The 18,503-nt window shown below is 38.6% G+C and overlaps 1 protein-coding gene across 2 annotated transcripts in view; it reads left to right on the top strand.

The window, feature by feature from the left end:
• The window catches only part of Xpo4 (exportin 4), a 90,973-nt gene that overhangs the window by 15,786 nt on the left and 56,684 nt on the right, over nt 1-18,503 (top strand). Inside the window, exons 2-5 of one of the 2 annotated variants that reach the window (XM_087585255.1) lie at nt 6,013-6,118; nt 11,209-11,363; nt 11,472-11,613; nt 15,222-15,360. In XM_087585255.1, the coding sequence (XP_087441381.1) occupies nt 11,519-11,613; nt 15,222-15,360 (234 nt within the window). In that variant the 5' untranslated portion in view covers nt 6,013-6,118; nt 11,209-11,363; nt 11,472-11,518. The remainder of the gene's footprint in view (nt 1-6,012; nt 6,119-11,208; nt 11,364-11,471; nt 11,614-15,221; nt 15,361-18,503) is intronic. The other variant, NM_001395629.1, reaches the window with a different exon arrangement.

Raw genomic sequence — 18,503 nt, 5'->3', positions numbered from 1 at the left:
GTTTTGTCATGGAATATCTTGGTTTCTCCATCTATGTTAATTGAGAGTTTTGCAGGATACAGTAACCTGGGCTGGCATTTGTGTTCTCTTAAGGTCTGTATGGGACTCCGCCCGCTAAATACCGGAAGTGCCCTTGCTGAGATTTTTTAACGGGATTATATTGTTTAATTTTGAGAGACCTGTATGGTTACTTTTAAATGTAGGTCTTATGTTACTGACTAATCTTTACCAGTGGGAATCTGAAATGCAAATAAGTTATCGATTCTTGAGATCTCCCTATGAATATGCTGCAGAGATGGGATTGGAAGCCAGGCTTCTCTGATTGGATATCCCATTCTTGTCATCCAGTGATATTTAAGGCTGTATAAAGGGGCTATGAGCTAGTGTAGAATTGTCTGCAATCAGGAAAAAATTAAGACAATCAGGGAAGAGGAGAGATTCAGAAATACATAAATAAGGCTGTGTGGGAAAGAGGAGGACTGAGTTAAGACAAAGATGTGAGGAGTATTTTGTAACAGATTGGAGAAGGTGGTAGAAGATGAAGGGAGTCTGAGTGGAAAGCTCAACATCCTGGGAGGCTTTTAACATGGGCTCATGTGTTGTCAAGCTTGGCTCTTGGTATGGACTCAGTTTTTCTTTATTTTTAAGTTTTTAACTTTGAAAGTAAGAACAAGATAATTTCTGGGAGAAAGTCTGTCTGAGAGGAAAACAGTTGGTAGGACAACTTTGGAAAATGTATGACTCTGACTTGTTAGTTATGACTCTGACTTGTTAGCAGAAAAAGACAGTGCCTCAAATCTGTAGACCTTCTTGTAGAGCACCATTAAACATGCCCATTCATTCATTCATTCATTCAATTAGTTATTTAATTATTTGGGTTTTATGGTTATGTTGCTTTTTGAGAGAAGAGCTCAGTATCAGACTGGCCTCGAACACATAGAAATCTTCCTGCCTCTGCCTCCTAGTGCTGTGAGACAGGGTCCCCCTATGTAGACCAGGCTGGCCTGGAACTCAGAGTGTCATCTGATTTCTGGGTGCTGGAATAATAGAATAAATGTAAAGTATCAAAATATCATTTTATAGGAGTAGTTTTAAATTTAAATAGGAGCAGTTGTAAGAGCCAAAGTTTCAAGAAAATATAAAGGGAAAACTGAAAATTAAATAAATTCTAATTGAACTCTTCACTGATTAAGCAAAGGCTACTAATATTTGTGTGTTTTGTTTGGGTGGCACAACTGTCATTTTGTAATTAGAACATGAATCCATCTATTAAAAATATACAAAAGTGTTAATTATGTATTAATGGTATAACTTCAAACCATGTCTTCTTTTACTTTCATAGTGTTTCTTTTGTCTACAAATAGCACCTGAGTATTCAGTAGGAGTTTTAGTGTTCTGCCTTTTTTTTTTTTTTTTTTTTTTTTTTGGTTCTTTTTTTCGGAGCTGGGGACCGAACCCAGGGCCTTGCGCTTCCTAGGTAAGCGCTCTACCACTGAGCTAAATCCCCAGCCGTGTTCTGCCTTTTTAATGACCTGTACATAATGGTATATATAAAAAGCTAAGAATCTTAGCATATTCTACTAGACATCTGAGAGGCAGAACTCAGTATTTATCCCTGGGATAAGGTTTGTTTGTTTTGTTTTGTCTTGTTTTTGTGAGATAGGGTTTTTCTGTGTAGCCTCGGCTGTATTGGACCTCACTCTGTAGACCAGGCTGGCCTCAAATTCAGAGATTGGCCTGCCTCTGCCTCCCTAGTGCTGGGATTAAAGGCGTGTACTACTGCTACCCAGCCCTGGGATAAGCTTTAATGTACTGTGTATTTGAGGTCAAATTCTGGTTGTGATTCTTACTGATTTGGCAATCATGGGGATTTAGCAATTTCTAAATCTTAGTTTTTCCATTTAAAAGAAGGAAGATAATTCCTATAAGGATGTTTCTGGAATTAATGAGTTAATATAGGAAAAGAATTTGGCATTCTGCCTGACAGTTTTATAATGATTGTAGTGTTATGACTATTACTTACAGTTTAGAACACATTCATTGCTTCCTAGGCAAAGAGCAGAAGGTCTGTAGAATGGGGTTTGGAATTGGTTGGTGTTCTGAAGGAAGACTTAGCAGCATGGTAGTAGCAGCGATTAGAATGAATTGGTGGATGGAGGGCTTATGAACTCTGTGATTGATTCCTGCCTTGTCTTATAAAATCATGAAAGTGCATTTCTTGCTCTGGCATGGTGCTAAGAATATTCCATGTCAAATACATCTTTGACTTGAACCCGCCATGTATATTGAGCACACTAAAACAATATGCATGTCATTTATCATTTAACCCCTGCATTAGTAAGTAATCTCTAGAATTCCAGTTTAGGATTCTTTTGGCTTTGAGTTGCTGTAGGTTTTTACCAGATTTTGTAAACTAATAACTGCTTGTCTGTGCTGGTGGGATGTTGAATTTGGGGAAAGAATGTCGGTATTTTTGTGTTGGGTTTTGTGAGCTCTGGGTCTTCTGATAAGCCTGTATTTGTAGGAACATACTCAGTTTCCTCCCTTCCTGGACCTTACTTTCCTGAAGACCCTGAGGTTGGTCTCTTGCCTTCACTGACCTCTGCTGCCGTCTCCCATTGCTTCCACGTCTTAGACCTCTTATCCCAAATGTGCAGTGTGAGCTTTTACTGTTGTTGTCAATGAGAGAAAATAAATAGTTGCTAAAAAGTCTCTTGTTACCATTCTTTACTGAGCTTTGCAGACCATTTAGAACATCTCCGTGTCTGAATTGGGTCCTTGAAGAAGACTTAAGGAGGTCCGCTCTTCTACTTTGAGCTATCTAAGAACTTAGTTCAGTGAGAATCCTTCGGTCATACTGCCTGAATTTGATTTCTAGTTCAGACTTCTATTCTAGTATGTCCCTGAGCATATTTAATGACATTCTCTGTAGCTTAGTTTCCTTATGAAACACAGAGGCAACATGCAAGAGGTACATTCTAGGACAGTCAGTGAACCTCTAAAATCTGTAGTTACTATTAGTTCTTCCTGTATAGTTTTTCCTCACATATTCCTATCTACGATGAAGTGTACTTTATAAATAAGATCCAGAAATCAATAATAATTATAGTGAGACAGAGAAGTTATGATAGTGTGCTGTCTTAAAATTGCTACCATCATAACATTACTTTTGTGTTTTGGGCTATTGTTCAGGAAAATAAATTTTGCTTGAACATAAACACTGGCATACTGCGACATTTGGTCTGATTACCAAGGTGACTGCTAGGAGACAAATGAGTGGGTAGTGCATGAGTGATGCAGAGGTGATTTTACATCTCTGGCTGGATGAAAGGGTGTGGCACCAGAACTCATCACACTATTATTCAGACTAGCACATGGTTCAGAGTTTATGAGTTGCTCATTTCTGGAATTTTGTCCTTTTCTAGATTACAGTTCATTTGTAGGTAGGTGAAGAACTGCAGGAAGATGAAGAAGCTTGGGAATATGGCGGTGGGGGTAGGTGGTGGTGGGAGATGGACCATTGCATCTTCCTCAGAGTTGTCAGGATGAGGGCGATTATAGCTGCTTTCTTTTTCTGTCCCTTTCTTGTAACAATGTTTGTGATGCTAAGCATCTTTCAATGCTAGGCCCCTGTTTCATTGAGCACTGCTCTGCTCTGTATGTGTTAGGTTCTAGAGACTTAGAGGTGAGTAGAACAAAGTCCCTGGTGCCAGAAACCTAACAAGGCAGAGGAACAAAGGGAGCAGCGTTTATGGAGTTTGGTTGTTGGTACATACATAGAGAAGGGGATTGTACTCAGTGAGGGAAGGGCCATGAAGGGCTGAAGATGGTAGAGATGAGTTGGGATTTCCAAAGGAAAGAGCTTTTGGGTGGGGTATACCAGGTCAGGACTACTTGCGGAACTTTGAGGAGAAAATTTGTGCGTTTATCATGTGCACACTTATCATATGTGCACACTTTGAATTTAATCCAAGTGCACAGGTACAAACACACACACACACACACACACACACACACACACACACACACACTTTTTCAGTCCTAACTTGTTCTGTTTCCCGGTCTCCTTCTCTCTCTCCTTCTTCTGTATGTTTTTATTGCTCTCTCCCTTACTACCTTGAGGTACTGACCCTGAAGCTCACTGATTCAGCTAGGCTGGCCGATGGGAAGCTTCCGGGATCTGCTCCTTAGCCCTCGTTCCCATACTGAAATTACAGGTATGCATAGTCAAGCCCAATTTTCACATGGATGCTGGTGATTTGAACTCAGGTCTTTAAGCTTGCATAGCAAGTGCTCTTACCCATGGAGCCATCTCTAGCTTTTTTGGGATTTTCTGACTGGGATAACTTGCCTTTTGAAAATCATTGCCAAGTCACTTTAAAGTACTTTACAGTTGTTGAGACTGCATGTACTTTATTACCCAGACTTCTTTTGAACTCTTGCGTTCAAGCTATCTTTCTGCCTCAATCTGGCAAGCACCAGTGCACAGAACAACAGCTTTCTTTCAAGAGAGAATTTACAGTTTTGGATTTAGGAATCTAAAGTAAATTCTATCCTGCCAAATATGTTGACCTAGTGAGTTCATGTGGATAATATCTATTTAGGTGCTTGTTATATGCTATACTTTAATGTACTCATACCTTTACTTTTTACAAAGTATGTGTGAGTAGCAGAGTTTATTTATAGAGTAACACGCATAAGGATGATGAGAAGTGAAGTGATTCAGACTGCCCAGGTGACCCAGTGTTGATTTCTGCATACAGCTGTCTGAGTGGGTGGTGTTTACTAATCTGCAGTGTTACATATGGAAACCTTGAAAAACACAACTAATTATGTTCTCTTGGTAAGAATAAAGAGTTTACAGATGAAAGGACAAAAACTTCTAGTTTAGGTGGTTACTCCCAGTATTTTGTTCCTAAAACCTAATTTGAAGTATTAAAGAATTTAAGTCGGTTCTGTAATACAAAGTTTTGTTTTTCTCTGGAGAGCTGTAGAGGGTGCTCTAACCTTAGGAGTAATGTGCCCTGCCTTTAACTAGCTACAGAGATTCAAAAGCAGAGTGTCCGTATCTGAGAGGCTGACACTACATAGTATGTTCGTCTGCTTGGTTGAAAAATGTGTTTCATCTTTAAGATTCTTCGATATAGTTAAAATTACACTCGTTTATTCCTATTCCTTCCTTCCCTCCCTCCCTTTCTTTCTCTCTCTCTCTCTCTGTCTCTGTCTCTCTGTCTCTCTGTCTCTCTTTTGAGATAATGTCTCATTATGTTAATAATTGCCCTAGGTTGGCCTCAAATTTAGATCCTCCTTTCAAGGCAAGCGCTACCACATCTGGCATGGTTGTCTTTTATTATATTGGTTGGAATAATACACTGTTACCTTTCCCAATCTCCTCCCTCAGGTCTTATATCAAAAGATAATTAAGCCATGTAATGAGAATACATTTTAGCTAAGTCTTTTAGTAGAGAAATAAACCTTGTAACAGGAATATATTTTAACTAAATCTTTTTCAGTAAAGAAATAGCTTTGGAAGACAAGTTATTGCATCAAAGGGGAATTTAAAATTTTGATTGAATTTATTATTCAGAGAAATTATATAATGTTCCATGAATTCCAAACTTTTAACATTTAGAGATTTTTGGATTCAGTTTCTGAGCACTGAAGAGTTTTGGCGTCTGAAATTTGTTGTTAGTCTGAGCAGTAGATTTGAAGCAAAGGATGTTGAGGTTACCTGCTATTTAAAAAAAATGGTCTATCTAAGCATCTCCTTTTCTGAATTGGAGCAGCTTTAAACAGTTCTGAGGCAAAGCTTGTTTCTTCGTTTTTTTCCTGAAGCTGTATTTTATATATTTATCTTGAAGTTCTGTACTGTAGTTCCTTAAAAACTTAAGCAAACGTTTTACCCTTCTTCCCTTTCCCCAAAGTGAAAAGTTTTTGTCTGCAGTGGGGGTTCAGGGGACGGATTGTTGTTGTACAGGCTTTCTCAGTGTTGGCTTTGTTTCCTCTCTAAAGGCACCACCTTCCATGGTCAGTAATGAACAGCGCCAGCATGCAGAGCACATATTCCTGTCGTTTAGGAAATCCAAGTCACCCTTTGCTGTTTGCAGGCATATTTTGGGTAAGTTTTCACTTTAAAAGTATTTTCACATAATCAGAGCTGTTTTTTCTATCTTGAATGTTAGTTTTTATAAATCCCTTTTAATACAAGCAGGCTTGTGCAGTTAGTCATTCTCACTTAGTATTTTCCTATTGCAATTGGTATATTTAAAGTATTTTGTGAAACTAGAAAGGAAGTTTAGGGAAAAGGTTCTAATTTTTTAAATTTTTTTTTTCTGTTTTCAAATGGCATATCATTATAGGAATTCCCTAATGCATGTTTGAAAATTAAGGTTGTTTAGGGGAAGATCTATATTTCTCTCTTTTAGTTTCTTTCCATTTTTTCTTTTTAAAAACTGGTTTATACTCAGCCTCCTTAGCCAACTTAGTCACTTTTGGGAAGGTTATCAATATAGGTAAATAAAGGAGTGATTGGTACTTAGGAGTTTGTATGTCTTACAAAACAGTTACGGGCATGATAGTTGTCTTGTCCAAGGTGGCATTTCTGAGAGTTGTATATAATGTTGCCATTTGCCTAGTCTATACTTTTTAATAGTAATAAAAGGGCAGATTTCATTTTGTTTGTTTTTGTTTTTCAAGGGAGTTTTTTTTTTCTGTATAGCCCTGGCTGTCTTGCAGCCTCCAGAGTGCTGGGATTAAAGGGATGTGTGCCACCAACATTAGCATTGTTTTTATTTTATAATCCGATTACTGTTGGCCTTTTTGTCTAGTTGGAGGTATCTTTATTGCTCATACTTAAGGTTTTTAAATTTTTTGAGTCTGTTTATGACTATAGAATTGATTACTTGATAGGAACTAAAACATCCAACCATTTATTCTTAGGGTTTCAGTGGGGTTTATCTGTACTTCCCAGTACTCTGGTCTCTATGTAGAAATAAGCTGTAATGTTGATCATTCTTCTAAGATGTTTTACATGTCAGGCTTACTGAGTGAGTGGCCTCAGGCTGTAGTGGAAAGAGTTTTGTTGAACTATGAGATTTGGCTGCCAGTGGTGCTTCTGCACATTGTCAACCGAAGAGGCCAGCCTCCTGAGCCTCTGCCATCCTTGCAATGGAAATAATGATACCAGTTGCCTTCATGGGCATGGGCTGTCTTAAGGTCTTGGAGATGCCTATGTTGTCATGTATAAAAAAGCATTTTGTGGACAATAAAGTAAATATAACCACATTACTTCATTTACTAGATTTTTTAATTATTTTTTTTTCTTTTTTCTTTTTTTCGGAGCTGGGGACCGAACCCAGGGCCTTGAGCTACCACTGAGCTAAATCCCCAACCCCTTTTTTAATTATTTTTAAGATGATCATCTAAAATATGTGACTGTTTTGGCTGGCAGGAGCTGGCAGCAGTAGGAAGGTAGCTGTCTCAGTCAGAAGAGCTTACCTTTAAAGCAGTAGTTGTAACAACTGCCTTTTTAATGCAAAATGAAACCATTTTAATGGACTTTCAATTGGACTTTATACTTGAATCCATTTGTTCCTGTTACTAAGACATTTGTTTTTTTGCTCAGACAGCATATTTAATTAATATTAAATAAAAGGAAGAACTAAAACATCAGCCTAAAGACTTTAAAAGGAGTAACATCTCATTTTTACCCTGAAATTATTTCAAATCAACATATTTGAGAGACTGTTGTGTTAAACTATTAACCTAAAATATTTGGAGTTAGAGTTTAATGGGAGATAACTCACCTGCCTCACCTAGGGCTCCCCCAGCATTTCATCTGACTTTCTGTTGAATGCAGCTCTGATTGTCGACTATGTTATAAGCATCTTATTAGCGTTTATTTGCTTATAGCACTCTCATTTCTCGGTGTGTGCATTTATGATGTACAGTAGCTTTTATAAGGGCAGAGCTTGTCTGGACACTGTAAAGAGCAGTGTCGCTGTTTCCAGTTGTGCTTAATTCTGGTTGTGCTTTCAAAGTCCGCTGTTAACTGCTTGAAGGATGGCGCCGTACCGCGGCAACATGCACTGTCATGCCTGTGCTGCGGAGCTCCGGGTTATGTTAATGTTTGCATCTAAACTTGACCAAATATCTTTTTAACCCCTTATTCAGTCGCCACCAGCACAGAAGGGCAAATTCCTCTAAGAAGACTTCTCATACAAGTGGCAGTCAATCACAACTCAGAATTTTCACATTCTTATTTAGGGATTATATGTCATTTTGTAGAATGTCTGGGGAATATTATTTTCTGATAAAGGGCGAGTTTTCTCTTTGGTGCTTCCCTTTTCTGTCCTCTTAAAACCTCTTCTGACTTCAGTTTTATGTGTTTTTCATTTCACCTCTTTTCTTTTTCTTATTTTTATTTCCCTCTTAGTTTTTGCTCTCTTTGCTTGTGTATGGGTTGTCTGACTGTCTCTGTGAATGCACAAATGTGTGTACATATTGCATGCTTGTGTTTTTTTGTCATGAGCACTTTTAGACTACTTCACCTAAGAAATCTTTAGCATTTAGGAAGTTACTAGTTTTTTTAGGGTTAAATGTTTTTGTTTTAAAAGACAAACATGCCTGAGTTTAATTCTTGCTATAGAAATAACCAAGAAATGAGGGGTGTTGGCTTATTACCACTTCTGCTTTTTTTTTTTTTTTCCCGAGCTGGGGACCGAACCCAGGGCCTTGCACTTCCTAGGTAAGCGCTCTACCACTGAGCTAAATCCCCAGCCCCTTATTACCACTTCTGAAGTGGCCTGTGTAGTGCTCCTTTGCCTTCTCAGGGAGATGGACTCAACTCACTCATTTTAGGCAGCCAGCACAAAATGAAACAAGCCAGCATATTCAGTTAGGCTAGTAAACTTGACTTCTTTGTATCTGGAAATTGTCATTGGTAATGCTGTCAATGTTCCCTTCAGCTAGACTTTACTGTTAGTCTGTATATGGAGGTGTCATTGTATGGGGAATAGCTGGCATTTCTCAGCTCACAGTCCTGTGGCTTGAACAGAAACCTTTAAGGTTAGACTGCAGTGGCTGACCATCTGTAGTAGGCTTGCTTTATTTTTAGAACACCTTTTAAAAATCAGTTTCCCTTTATTATTAATTTTACTTCAGTTTTTTTAAAGGGTGCTATCATGTTTCAGACAAAATATAATTTTTATTTCAGAATAAAAATGACTTATAGTTCTTTAATTATTGAAGTTCCTGTGGTAGCAAAGAAGACAGTCTTCAAAGTAGCCTTAAGTAGTTTATCATAGAGCTGTGGTAGCCACCAGCAGCTCTTCCTGGAGAAGTGTGAGAAATTGTAGCTGAGTTGTGTGTTCATGTGAGTCGTCTTCTTGGCAGGTGGACTGAGGCCTGCATGTGTGCAGATGCTCTGCTGGTGAGTACTGGCCAGCGGGCAGAGTGCTTTCTAGCTTCTTTTACACACATGCTGTGTGTAAATGCACTCTTTGAAGGCTAATGATAGTGTTATCAGAAAATGTAATACTGAGTTAGGAAAAGTCCTACTTTTCAATTTGGAATTTGGCTTTCTTTTCCAGGATTTCTCCATCCTTAGAGACAGCTTCTTATAGTAAGTTAGAGATCCTCATTTCCTGCCATGTAGAGGTAGGTGTTGAAAAGTTAAGAAGTGTCTCTTGAAAGCTTTGACGTGTCATTCTTGTGCAAGACAGAAAAAAGTCTAAGATAGAAGCACACTTAATTTAAAATAAGTGTGTTTCAGTACTCAGCTGACAGAAGGTACCTTCTTGGTCTTGCCTATTTGAGTGTGTGTTTAGCAAGGATTAGTGTTATTTGGGAAAGTGACAGCACGTTTCCTCTCTGTTGGGTAGCAGTTTCTTCAGCTATGAGATGGAGCAGTTGTATAAGATGATCTTTGCTGTTTGTAAGCTTCTGTGAGGCCTTCATATTTTTGCCTTCTTAAAATCTGTAGTTAAGAATCTCGTTGTAGATGGAAGTGAAGACTAACAACATCCTCTCAAATAGAAATCTGTGGTGAGATTATATAACTCACCGGTAACAGACAGCCATATTTCTTCTTAAGGGAGATAGATATAACCTATTTCTAGCTAAAATTGTTTGACTCTGACAAAACTTCCTACCACTCTATCCTCACTTCTGGAAAATTAAAAATTTTTTATAATAAGGTCACATTTTCAGAAGCCATTCATTTTTAAAATTAATCACTTATTATATTGTAAAGTTTTTAAGTTTTTGTGACTTCCAGTCATTATCTTAATCAGTTCATGTTAATGTAGCAAGGATCAATCAAATCTTAGGAACAGAAGGCCCAGATTGGTTCTTTCTACATTTGCAGTTTTCAGACCTCCTGTCTACAATGACATGCTCTTATGCAGGTACACCATATCTTCACAGGTAATGAGTTAAGAACATTGGTAACATTTTTAATGACATGAGCTTGAGCTAGGAACCAGTGTTCATCTCTATTTCCTGCTCGTCTTAGCTCTCAAAGGCACCATTGTAGGACTAAGCTTACTTTCTCATGGCTTTCAGATACTCATATCCAGTGTTCTAGGCATAGAATCTAGAGTCTAATCAGATTTTATTAAGAGTGATTTCACATGGTTATTTCTTAGACCTTCAGAGAATTTCTTGACTTCATTTTGACTGTTTCTCCCTTTTGATAGTGCTGTTCAACAACTATAACAGTATACACTAACAGAAAAAATAGAAAATTAATATAAAATATTTCTTCAGCATGTTACTTTTCTCTTTTTCCTGATTCAGGTTTTAGATCAGATACTATACCTTGCCAGGTAGCCGGGGTCTCTCTAAGTGTAGCCTTGGGGTTTTACTCAGTTTGATCAGTACTGCAATCAGAAAATTAACACGAACTTCTCACCTTGTGTGCACGTGGCTCACTATATTTGACCATTTTTGAAACAAAGAACTTGGATGTGGTTGTTTATCTCTGAGCTTGCTATTAAGGTGGGCCATCCTGCTGAAGGCTTACTTATTTAAAAGCCACAAGATTTTAGCAGCATGGCTCATCACAAATAGTAATGTTCAAAGACCGGTTTAATAAGATAATTTTTCCAATAAAAAATTCCGGTTTTGCACAGGGTGAGAATCTCTTAGTCCACTTTCTGATTGCTTCATATTTTTATTTTTACTTTTTAAAGCTGTGTTATTTTTTAGTTCTTCATGCTTTGGAAGTAACAGTTGAAGAGAGGTGAGGAAATTTTGTGAAAATTGTGATCGGTGATTAGCTGCCACCTGCCTGAGGTGTCTTCTGAGAGGAACTAACCTCTTTGTGGTGCTAGAGCAAGGTCACTGGATTAAAACCAGACCAGGTAACCATCTTATTCCTTGTCTGAAAAGTTCTGTCTTAAAATTCATAAATGCAAAGTACACACAGTAACATGAACTACTGCTTAAAGGGTTTTTAATTTTCTCCCCAGAAACCAGTAAAGTGGACTATGTCCTTTTCCAAGCTGCCACAGCCATAATGGAAGCGGTTGTCCGAGAGTGGGTTCTCTTGGAAAAAGGCAGCATCGAGTCACTGAGAACATTCCTCCTCACCTATGTCCTGCAAAGGCCTAAGTAAGTACTGGGGTGGTACCGCTAAGATAGAGGCGGCTGCATTCAGCCTCTGTGTATGATCTGTCCTTCCAGACAACCCTTCTTTTTAATGGTGATATTTATGGGCAAGTTCTGTTTTGGAGAAAATGTGTGCACATGATTGTAGCTTGCTTTCATACTTATTAAAATTCGTAGCTTTTACTTAAGTCTCTAATACTAAAGAATACATGATACTGTTCTTGTTGAACTTTGAAGAATTTGATTATAAATTAAAGTTGACTTTTGACCGTGAAAACTTATATTTCCTTGTTCTTAAGTGCTTGGTAGTATAGCTTATTTCTTTTAATATGTTAGAGGAAGTTTAGCATGGGCTGAGTATCGTAAGATGTGGCTGCATAGCCCCAGAAAGGAAGAGGAAAAAATTAAACCATCAATAGGCCAAATGTTACATCCATATATGCGTCGAAAATATTTTAGAAGAAAAAACAATAAATCTTTTGTTTGAAAAAGATCAAATTTCAGGCAGGAGTGAGGTAAAGTGAATTTTCTTTTTTTTTTTTTTTTTTTTTTTTGGTTCTTTTTTTCGGAGCTGGGGACCGAACCCAGGGCCTTGCGCTTCCTAGGTAAGCGCTCTACCACTGAGCTAAATCCCCAGCCCCCGTGAATTTTCTTTAATGTTTAAACATTCTTATAAGACAATACATTGATTCTTTATGCAAATAACACATTTTTGCTACATTAGATGGTTGTTTTGATCTGTACTGGCAAAATAATTTCAAATAAATTTTGATAATATATTCCTGTAAAGAAAAGTTGAGAGAAATCTTCATGCTTATATTTGAATAATAAAGGAACTAGTGTTTATTTGTAAATACTTTTAAAAAGATTCAGGGCTGGGTATGTAGCTCAGGTGTTTTTGTTTCATATTGTTATTTCAAGTTAGGAGTGGTATAGCACGCCTCTGATTTCAGCGTTTGGAAAGCTAAGGCGAAGGAATGCTGCACAACAAAGCTAGACTAGTCTGCAATATGAAACTGTCTCTAGAAACTGGAAGAAGAAAAAAGAAAAGCAATATCTACCACAGGGGCTGAAGAGATGACTCAGTGGTTAAGAGCACTCGCTGTTCTTTCAAAGGACCTGGGTTCAATTCCCAGCACCCACCTGGCATCTCACAACTTTCTGTAGCTCCTGTTTCAGGGGAGCCAACACCCTCACAGACAGACATGGAGTCAGTCAGAATACCAGTGTACATAAGATAAAAATTAATTAATTAATCAATTAATTAATTAATGGAAAGGTGGGGAAGGTTGAGGAGATGGTTTAGCAGTTAGGAAGAGTGATGATGGCTCACAGCCGTCTGTGATGGGATCCAACTGGAGTTATAGATGGTGTGTGCTGAAAACCGAACCCATGTTCTCTAGAGGAGCAGTCAGTGCTCTTGACTGCTGACCTATCTTCCCAGCTCCTATGTATGACTATATATGCTTGTATGCATACACACACACACACACACACACACACACACACACACACACACACGCGCGCGCGCGCGCGCGCGTGCGGTACTCAAAATCAGAAATGGACTGGAGTTATAGGTGGTTTGTGAGCCATTTTGTGGGTGCTGGGAACCAAACCTAAATCCTTTATAAGAACAGCAAGTGCTCTTAACCACTGAGCCAGCTCTCCAGCCCCTGTCACATCTCTTTAAAGCCTGAGTAATTCTACCCTTTCTTCATCTTTAATTACGTGGGCATTCTTATTTTATAGACTGCTCTCTGGTGTAGATTAGAGTCAAGTAACAAATCTTGATGTGCTATACAAGCAGGATTATGCAGGTAGCTTATGTGGTACAGTTTAGTATACGTATGGCTTGTGTATTTTGGGCCCTTAACTACTATATGTATAGGTTTTTTTCCTTACCTCCTAATTGAGGTTAAGTTCAGCTCTGGTTTGATACAGTGTGCCTCCTTTTCTAGAGGCAGGTAGCAGATGGGTCAAGAAAGGAGTGTGTATTCATTACCATTCTGCCACACTTGACTCAGGGACCTTGTTGAAGTTATGTTCATCTTTTTTTTTTTTTAACTAACTTTCTGATAATTGAGTTAATAATGTTTCTTAAACATGTTAATTTACAGAAACTCTTAGATAAAACCCATTACATGTTTTAATTTTCTAGTCCTGCCAATAGAGATTCGTTTCTTTTAAGTAGAGTCTCATTATCAAGTTCTGACTGGCCTGGAACTTGCTGTGGACTAGACTGGCCTCCAGAGGTTCACTAGCTTTTGTCTTCCAAGTGCTGGTAGTAAAGGCATGTGTTACCACCCCTGGCCCAAAACTGTGGAAGGAATATTTTGACTTTAGTCTTGATATAGGGACACATGTTTGAAATTATTAATAAATGCCTTCTACAAGGCAAATCCTGAGTTTTGCATACACTTAGTGTGCTTAGAGTGGGGTGGTTGATTTTCAGGATCGTGTTAAGTAGTAGTAACAGATAACTCGTGTCACATGCTGGTGCCTTGGGAGCCTTTAGTAGTAACTTTCTGGGAAAGTGACATCACAGTTTTGGCAGAGGGAATAGAAGTTCATAGGGCTGGAAACGTAAGTGTTGAGCCAGGGACTGAGCTCCATATGCCTGCCTACTGAGTGTATGGAAAGAGTGAGCTCAGAGAGCAGAGTGGTGCTTGGCTGTCACAGACTGTAAAAGTACATGTGTATAACTGTGTCCAAACTGGGATACCTTTGAAAGTAAAAGTAAGCACTATTAATAATTCCTCGGGACAACAGGACACTAGGACTCTTCCAGGAAAGCTACAGTTCATCTTGTTGCCCATGGTAAGGGATGTAGCTTGGCACAAGGGCACAAGGACACAAGAGCACATCTTTATGGCATTTGAGAGGTTGTATTATAAAGTTGGTGCTTTTGGATCCTAACTTTTAAGAAGAGGTTCTGAAAAGGCATATTTAAGTCTCTGTGCCCCTGAGATCTGTAGGCCTTACAGAGTGTTTGACTGGGAATGAGTGTTTGTACTGTCACTCGGAGTTGACACACCTTTCTTGGAGTTTACCCATTAAACAGCAAGGGTCGAGGTACTGCTGGTTGGAGAAGGATATCAAATCAGATTTATCTTAATCTTCCTGATACCCCCACCTTAAGTACTCATTGAGGAACTGACTTACTTAGCATGTGTTGAACACTGCCTAAAGTGTTTAGTATGTGTGTAGTGGACACAGTCCTAGAGTTGAACATGTTTTATTGCTTGGCGTTCGCTTTTTTGAAACAGGGTCTTGTGGTATACAGCCCAGCCTGGCCTGAAATGAACTATGTAGCCTAGATTAGGGCGGAACATTAGTTTTTACAGTAATTGTGACTGTTGTCTCCATTTTAAAGAAGAAAAAACCAAGTCTTTACTTTGGGTTGCACAGCTAGTAAACAACAGAGTAGCCCAGAGATGACCAAGTGTATGTATGAGTCTTTCTATAACTTGGTAGATTATATACTCTCAGGTTACTATACTAATAGTACTCAGGTGGTATTATTAGAAGCTTCTGGTATAGTGCTGTGTATAGTATTGGGACTGTTTATATTAGATATAGGTAAACGTTTTCACAATTTTTATGTTTTGCAGCCTCCAAAAGTATGTTCGGGAACAGATTCTACTAGCTGTAGCAGTGATTGTAAAACGAGGTTCACTAGATAAGTCAATTGACTGCAAAAGCATATTTCATGAAGTCAGCCAGTTGATAAGTAGTGGCAATCCTACCGTGGTAAGTATGCTAACTGCTTGTATTGATAGATATTTTTTATTTTGCCTGTCACTAATTGCATTCTGGCAATAGTAGTATAAGAGAAAGGCATGCAGACTAAGGTGCCATGCAGTCTTTATTTGTTCAGACGTTTCTTCTGATCTTTAAATGTGTGTGTAATGCAGATACAGTAGACCTAGCATTTTCATTTGAGTCTTGTTTTTCTGTGTTGCCACTGTGCTCATAATCATTTTAATTGCTTGAAAAAATAAGTTAATATTCTTTTTTTGATGTGTGGAGAGATACAGCCCTAGCTGGCCCAGAATTCACAGAGATCTGCCCGATTCCCCCTGACTCCTGAGTTCTGGGTTTAAAGACATATACCACTATACTTGTTTTTGTTTATGTTCTTTTTTTTTTTCACATTTTTAATCATTCTTTAGAACATTTCTCCACCCCCAATTTTAATAAGCCTTGGAAAATATCAGTAATTATAGAAATGGTTGAGTTAAATATAAATGGTATCTGATATAATAAAAATCATTAACTACACCATGGCTTCCAGGTGGTTCTATCTGGTGAGCAGTGTCAGGCCATTGTTCTTGACTAAATTACTTAAAGGAGCATGGTTTCTTTTCCACATTTAGGGAGTGTCTAGTCGTAGAAATTTCGCCAGAGGCTCTATTACTGACCAGCTCTGATTCCTGGGATCGTCCCTGTAAAATCACTTGTATGGACTTGGTAGTCTTCCCTTTCATGGGAATGACTGTGTGTGTAGTCTGATGGTCAGTGCGCCCTAGATGCTCTGGCTTGAGTTACTGCTCCCCTTTTAGATTTTGCTTTGGGACATGCTCCTGTATTTTGGTCGTCTGGCCTGTTAAATGGACAGGATTGGGCTGGAACAGTGGCATTGCGACTGTGACTAAAGCTCTGTGGATTAGACTGTTTCCCCAGCAAGGGCTTTGGAGCAAGGCTTTGGTGCAGGGGTTTGGAGCTTGCTGTTGCCTTCCTGCATGTCCTTGGTCCTGAGAGAGCACAGCACAGGCCCTGCCTTTTTTAGGAGTGAGCACATGCTGGGAACTAAGTTTTCTTCTTCTCCTTGTGGGTAGATTTGAGGTAGCACAAAAAGTGATTCATGGCAAATTGACAGTAAGACTTGTCTGAGCCATGGAAATGACATATTCTACAAATGATAGAACAGACAGTGCGGTTAGAGAACATTCTGCTGTATTTACAATACATACTTTTGGATGCATTTAATATCCTTGATATTCTTGAAGCAGTCAAAGCTAAGATAACCCCTCCCTCGCCATATACACAAAAACATACCACACTCCTTACACACACTCCCCTTCCATCCCCCGCCCCCCAGACACACACAGGTTTTGAGTTAGGGTCTTGCTTTGTTACCCAATACTCTGAAGTCACTGTGCAATAGTCTGGCCTTGAACTCTTGAACTTTTTCTTTAAACACCTATGTCCTAGGATTGAAGGCATGTACCACTGTAGGCAACAAGTTGTTTTTTTTTTTTTTTTTTTTGTTTTTTTTTTTTTAAGTAAAATTTCCAAATAACAGGACCAAAGAATTCTGTAGTATTAGCAATTTAATATGTTGGAGATGGATGGAACCATTTTTAATGATGAGATGAAGTGATTTTGTTGACCACATTGTAACATTAAACTTAAAAATTCTCTGTTTATGTGGTAAGTAAAATGCAAACATTGTGATCCGACATCTTTGCCAGGTAGGGTAAAGCCAGCTCAGTAGCTCCAGAAAATGAGATTGCAGACCAATAAAATGTTTTAATGTATCTTCTTTATGGTGAAGAATTTGTGAGAATTTAAGGCTTCCTTAGTCTCACAGACATGAATAGCCTCAGAAGAAATGGTTAGAGCTGTGGCCAGAAATTGTGCATGGTAGTTTATGTGGTTCATGAAGAGATAGATTCCAGGGATAGAAACTGTCTGATGGCTTTTCTCCTTAACTGCTTTTAACATCCATGTGTTGTTGAGTGCATGTGCATGTGTGAATGCCAGGGCATGTGTGCTGCAAGGTTGACTTCTGGGAATCAGCTCTTCTCTTCCACCACAGTTCTGACACAAGTGCCTTTACCTTCTGAGTCATGCAGCTGACCCCAGTTGTGGTTTTCTGTGGGTACAAAGAGTTGACCTTAGGAGCTGTGAAGTCACTTCCCTCTTACTACCTCTAAAAATGACAGTTCCACGGACCTTCACTGGCCAGAAATTAGAGTTTGGCTGCTTACCCTCCAAATCCTGGTGTTCATTGTCTCTCTCCCTGTGTTAACTCAACTAAGTCTCGTGAACCCTATATGGGTTTTGAGGCAGTTAGCAGTTGTAGAGCAACTTTTTCTGGTTCATACTTAGCTATGGTTCTGCCCATCACTATCTTCTTACCAGGAACAAATATACACTGTAAATTGTCTAGGCATTGATTCCTTAGAATGTAAAGTGTGTGTCCTAGTGTCATCTGAGGCTGCACATTCAGAAGTGTTTGCAACATTGTGCTAGCAGCCTCTCAACTCAGCTTTTGAAAATCTAGGGAACATAGGCTCTAATAAATCAACCTATATAACTATTCTAAGTGTTGAAACACAGAAGACAATATCTACTAGTGAAAGCTAATTATTTTTATATTTATATATAAATAATTAATTTATATTAATTTTTAAAAATATGATGGTCGGGACTTGAGAGGTGGCTCAGTAGTGAAGAGCACTGACTGCTCTTCCAGAGGTCCTGAGTTCAATTCCCAGGAACCACAAGGTGGCTCCCAACCATCTGTAATGAGACTGGGTGCCCTCTTCTGGCCTGCAGCATACATGCAGGCAGAAAGCTGTGTGATGTATATACATAATAAATAAATATTTTAAAAAAATTATTGTGGTTTCTTGCAGATCATTTTATGGAAAGTTTCATAAATGTGTAAAAACCTTGAGAGAGAGGATATTTGATTATACTACCTTGCTTTACTGCTATGCTATATCTTTAGCCTTCATTAAACCATTTTTTAAATTAAATTTTTTTTTTCTTCTTTTCAGAGCTGGGGACCGAACCCAGGGCCTTGCGCTTGCTAGGCAAGCGCTCTACCACTGAGCTAAATCCCCAACCCCTATTTTTAATTTTTTTATGGAAAAAAGACTTTA

The sequence above is a fragment of the Rattus norvegicus genome, chromosome 15 (genome assembly GCF_021556685.1).
Source record: "Rattus norvegicus strain SHRSP/BbbUtx chromosome 15, alternate assembly SHRSP_T2T, whole genome shotgun sequence".
In the NCBI taxonomy this organism is placed as follows: domain Eukaryota; kingdom Metazoa; phylum Chordata; class Mammalia; order Rodentia; family Muridae; genus Rattus; species Rattus norvegicus.
This window is presented reverse-complemented; position numbering and strand designations above follow the sequence as displayed.